Raw genomic sequence first — 4772 nt, 5'->3', positions numbered from 1 at the left:
AAAAACTTCACTATTATAAGATTGCACGAGATTTTATACCATTTTTGTCCATTTTAAAGTATTTATTCACGAAAAGTGAGGTATTTTGTAGGTTTTCAAAGAATTTTGAAATTATTTTGTTGGAATTTATAATGAATTCTTTGAAATTATTTTCAATTTTTTTAATTCACTTGAATTTTTCTAAATTTACTCAATTCTACTTAATCCAGTTGATTTAAAAAAAATTTGTAGTATTATCTATATCTATTAAAATTACTCAAATTTCTTCTACAAATAATAAATATGCCATTTTTATTAATATATGAAAATTTTAAGGAAAATTTTTTTAATTTGCAGGATTTCCTAAAAATTGTAGGGAAAATTCAATTAATTTAAAAAGACAATAACTTTATTTTTGACCGAGTTTGATTTCAACAGTTTTCTTTTTTTAACAATCAGTTGGATTTTTATCCTCTTCAATTATGATATAATTCAGTTTACAACATGTAATTGAAAGATGAAAGACTTGAACAATTAAAAATTAGTGGCGTTTGAAATCGACAATTTTGGATAAAAAACTGTTTTAGTTGATCAAAAATGAATATAAATTATAATGATTTTTGAAATTGAACTATGAATAAAGAATTAACTAGTGAATAATAATTTATTTTCCAAGAAGATTCGGATTCAGTTCAAAATTTAAGAATTTCCCGATTTTAACGTTAAAAATTAAATTGCTTCATTTGGAATTTTGAAACTCTTAGTGTATTATTCATAATTAAAGGCTTTTATGAAATTAAAAATATTGAATTTAAATGTAAAATTGTTGAATTTTGATGTATAATCAAGATTGAACATCTATAATTTCTAGAAAAAGTTCGACTAAGTTGAAGAGATGTTTAGAAGGTCTTCAAAGATTCAAAATTAATTAAAAATATGTAGTGATTTAAAATAATTTAAACAAAGTGTCTAAGTTGCAAATTTCGAAAAAAAATTTTAGAAATTTTAAGAATTATGAAAGGCTTCAAAAGAATAAAAAGCTTTTTCTTAAGATTCATAGAAAAATTGAAAATTAATTTTTATTTTCAATAAATAATTTGAGGAGAATATTTAAAAAGATTTCCAAAATTGTCAAAAATATTTTCCATTTTACAGGATTAAAGAAAAATCAGGAAGAATTCGAATCATTATAAAAGATATTTAGAAGTTCTGAAAAAATTTCAAAAATAATTGAAAATTTAAATAATTTTAAAGCAACATGTATATGTTTCAAGATTTTGAAGTAAAATTTGGAAGCTTTATAAGCATTTTTAACTTATTTAAAATGAAAATAATTAAACTTTTATCTTAGGAAGTGTTCAGTTTATAACAAAAAAGGTTATTTTAAAAAATTACAAAGAAATTTTTTATTTATTTTAGTAATTTAATGGTAATTCGAAGGATTTGAAATATTTAAGGGTATTGTAAAAGATTTTTCAACGGCTTCAAAAAGTTTTAAGGGATTTAAAAATCTTTATATTTCAATAGATTCCAAATAATTTATTCACGCGAAATGAGGAATTCCGTAAGGTTTCTAAGGTTTGAAGAGATTTTCAAATAGTTCTTGTAATTCATTTTGAATTTGCTCTGAATTATTTTTAATTGATCCAGAGATCTTTTAAATTCTTTTGATTTCTTCTAAATTCACTCATTTTTATTTAATTCAGTGGATACCTAAAAAGATTTTGTTTAATTTATCTTGCAGTCTTTTAATCTTACCTTAAATTCGTAGGCATATCATTAAATTATTTTGAATGCCCTTTTAATTTTCTAAACTGATTTCAAACTTACGCAATTTAGTGAGTTTCAAAAACAAATTTTTTAATTCTTTCGATTCACTTGATTGCTTTCTTAATTCAGCGTGATTTTTCTTTTCGTGAATTTCCATTTCAACAGTTTTTAAATAATTAGTTGAATTTTTATGTTTTTCAATTATTCTATTCCTTAGCTTACAATGCGTAATTCGAAAATTTTTTAGATTAAAAATTTTCTATTTAAAATTTTTATTTTTAAGCTTACATTTTTAATTTAAAGAATTTTTAAATGCTTTCTTAAAGACTTGAACAAATACAAAATAAAGTTGAAAATTTTGGATAAAAAACATTTTTATTTGATAAATACATTTTAATTTGATTAAATTTAAAATATTGTTTCAGTCTAAAATATTCCATTTTTAACCCATTCAATTTGAAATTCTTAATTAAAAAAAAAGATTAATTGTTGAATATTTAGCAATATTCGAATTTTTATTTAAGATAAGTAAATTGAAACCAAAAATTTAAAAGCAAAGAGTCTTTAACTCAATTGTTTGACATAGAAAGCCTGATATCGTTAAATTTTCGAAGGGCCTTTAAACTTTGAACGTTACAATTTTGATTGTTGTATTTGAAAAATGCTTAATTTGTGAGTGAAATTTTTTAAATTTTGATGTATAATTTACAAATGAACATTTGTAGAAAAAATGTGAGTAATTTTAAGAGATATTTAGGTGTTTTAAAAAGATAAAAAATTATCATGCAAATTTTAGAAAGTTTTCTTAAAATCTTCTTGAATCTTTTTTTGGCAATTTTGTTTAAATTTTTGAAAAACTTTAAAAATATTCTCTTAAAATAATTTTTCAAAATGAAAAATAATTTTTTATTTTCCTATGAATCGTAAGAAAATGTTTTTATTCTTTTGAAGCCTTGAATGAATTATTAATTTCATTAATTTAAAAGAATTTTACAGCGTTTGAAATATTTTGGGGTAAAGAATTTTCTAGAATTTTTTTTAGGCTCGAAAATTCAGCAATTTGGTAAAAAAATTAAAGTATATGGTTGAAAATGAACATTCTCGTAAAAAAATTCATATTATCGTGTTAAAATTTCAATTGTTTTAAAGAAAATACGTATTTTTGGTTTGAAAACTCATATCTTTGCATTGGGAATGGTTAAACTGCGATACGCTACCTGGTGACAAAAATCCGAACTAGAAAGAATAGGCACGATTTTAAAGATGCATTTTAATTTGTGCATAAAAGTGTTTGAACAATTTTTTTTTTGAGTTTAAAGTATTTATTGGATAATAAAATTAAGTGTTTATCGAAAACAAAGTATTTTAGATGAAATTTACATATTATACAGTGAAAAACCCACACTTTTAGACAGAAATATTGTTCTAAACAAAAAATAAAAATTATTGTTCTCTTTATTGTGATTTTCAAAAGATTATAAATTTAAATGGACATATTTTGAAGCAAAAATGAACTCAAAAGTACATTTTTATTAATTTATACATGAAATATTTACTATTTAAAAATCTGATCTAAAAGTTAGGTTAGAATTCGAATTTAAATTCCAGTCGCCTATTATTCGTATTCTTGGCATAGTATGGATAAAATTTGTCTCTACATACATTAATTAAAGGTTAGTTAAGCTTACAATAAATTGAAACTGACATGAAATAATGAAATAATTGAATTTTTTCAAAAAAACTTATTTCACAAAAAAGAGTATTTTCACTGTATAAGATGGAAATTCAATCCAAAACTATTTATTTTTTATGAATATTTGTTTTTAGTATTTAATAATTGTTTTATACTTCACAAAACAATCGTAAAAACACTTTTAAGCAAAAATTAAAATAAATATTTAAAATTGTACCTACTCTTTCTAGTTCCATTTTTCGGCACCATGTGGCGAAATGGTAGACCACCATTCCGAATATACCATCATTTTTGACAAAGAGTGCAACTATTTGGTTGAACTACTTATTTGAAAAATTAGATGCTTGGTAGAAAATTAATTATTTTGTCAAAAATTCCTAAGGTCGGTTAAAAATTAAACTGTTTTGTCGAAAATTCATCTATTTTGCTGAAAAGTCGTTTTTTCAGATAGAAAATAAATCTTGAGTTTTTTAAATTCGTTTGAATTCTTCTCAATTTACTCAATTCTTACTTAAATCAATGGGGTTTTCTGAATTTTTAAAATTCTTTATTTAATTGATCCTGTGAAATCTTTTAACCTCAGCTTCAATTCTTTACGTATTTAATAAAATTCTTTTGAATTCCGTTGAAATGATGGAATTGGCCTGAATATTGCCAAAAATCGCATTACACTATTTTTCCGAATTTATGTTACTATGGACACTATTTTGAATAATACATAGTAACAGATTTTTTTTTCCATTTTTGAATCTACTTTTAGGGAAAACAGTATAGACGGTGTTCTCGATGCGACATTTTCCGTGGAGCACAGTAGTTTCGGCGCGTTGAGGAATCATGAATTGAAACCGGGTGGAAAAGAAATTGCCGTGACCGAGGAAAACAAGAAAGAGTACGTGCGTTTGTACGTGAATTATCGGTTCATGCGCGGAATAGAGCAACAGTTTTTGGCCCTGCAAAAAGGATTTCACGAGTTGATACCGCCCCAGTTGTTGAGACCGTTCGATGAACGAGAATTGGAATTGGTGATTGGTGGCTTGGGCAGCATTGACATTGGCGACTGGAAGTTGCATACCAGGCTAAAACATTGCACGCCCGACACGCCCGTGGTCAAGTGGTTCTGGCAGATTGTCGAGTCCTACGGCGAAGAGATGAGAGCAAGACTGCTGCAATTTGTCACGGGGAGTTCCCGAGTTCCGCTCCAAGGATTCAAGGCTTTGCAAGGTAAGTCAATAAGGATAAGGGATCGTTCATAAACTGCCTTGACAATTTTAGCCTTTGAATGTTTAGTTTTCGTTGAAAATTCGACTGTTTCATTGAAAATTTTTATTAT

General features: G+C 25.0%; 1 protein-coding gene across 1 annotated transcript in view; it reads left to right on the top strand.

Annotated features, from left to right (window-relative positions):
- LOC117168758 (E3 ubiquitin-protein ligase SMURF1) overlaps window positions 1-4772 on the top strand; it is a 44537-nt gene that overhangs the window by 27663 nt on the left and 12102 nt on the right. The window contains exon 7 of the mRNA XM_033354511.1: window positions 4203-4663. Within this exon, the coding sequence (XP_033210402.1) occupies window positions 4203-4663 (461 nt within the window). The remainder of the gene's footprint in view (window positions 1-4202; window positions 4664-4772) is intronic.

Source organism: Belonocnema kinseyi, chromosome 3, assembly GCF_010883055.1.
Source record: "Belonocnema kinseyi isolate 2016_QV_RU_SX_M_011 chromosome 3, B_treatae_v1, whole genome shotgun sequence".
Lineage (NCBI taxonomy): Eukaryota > Metazoa > Arthropoda > Insecta > Hymenoptera > Cynipidae > Belonocnema > Belonocnema kinseyi.
This window is presented reverse-complemented; position numbering and strand designations above follow the sequence as displayed.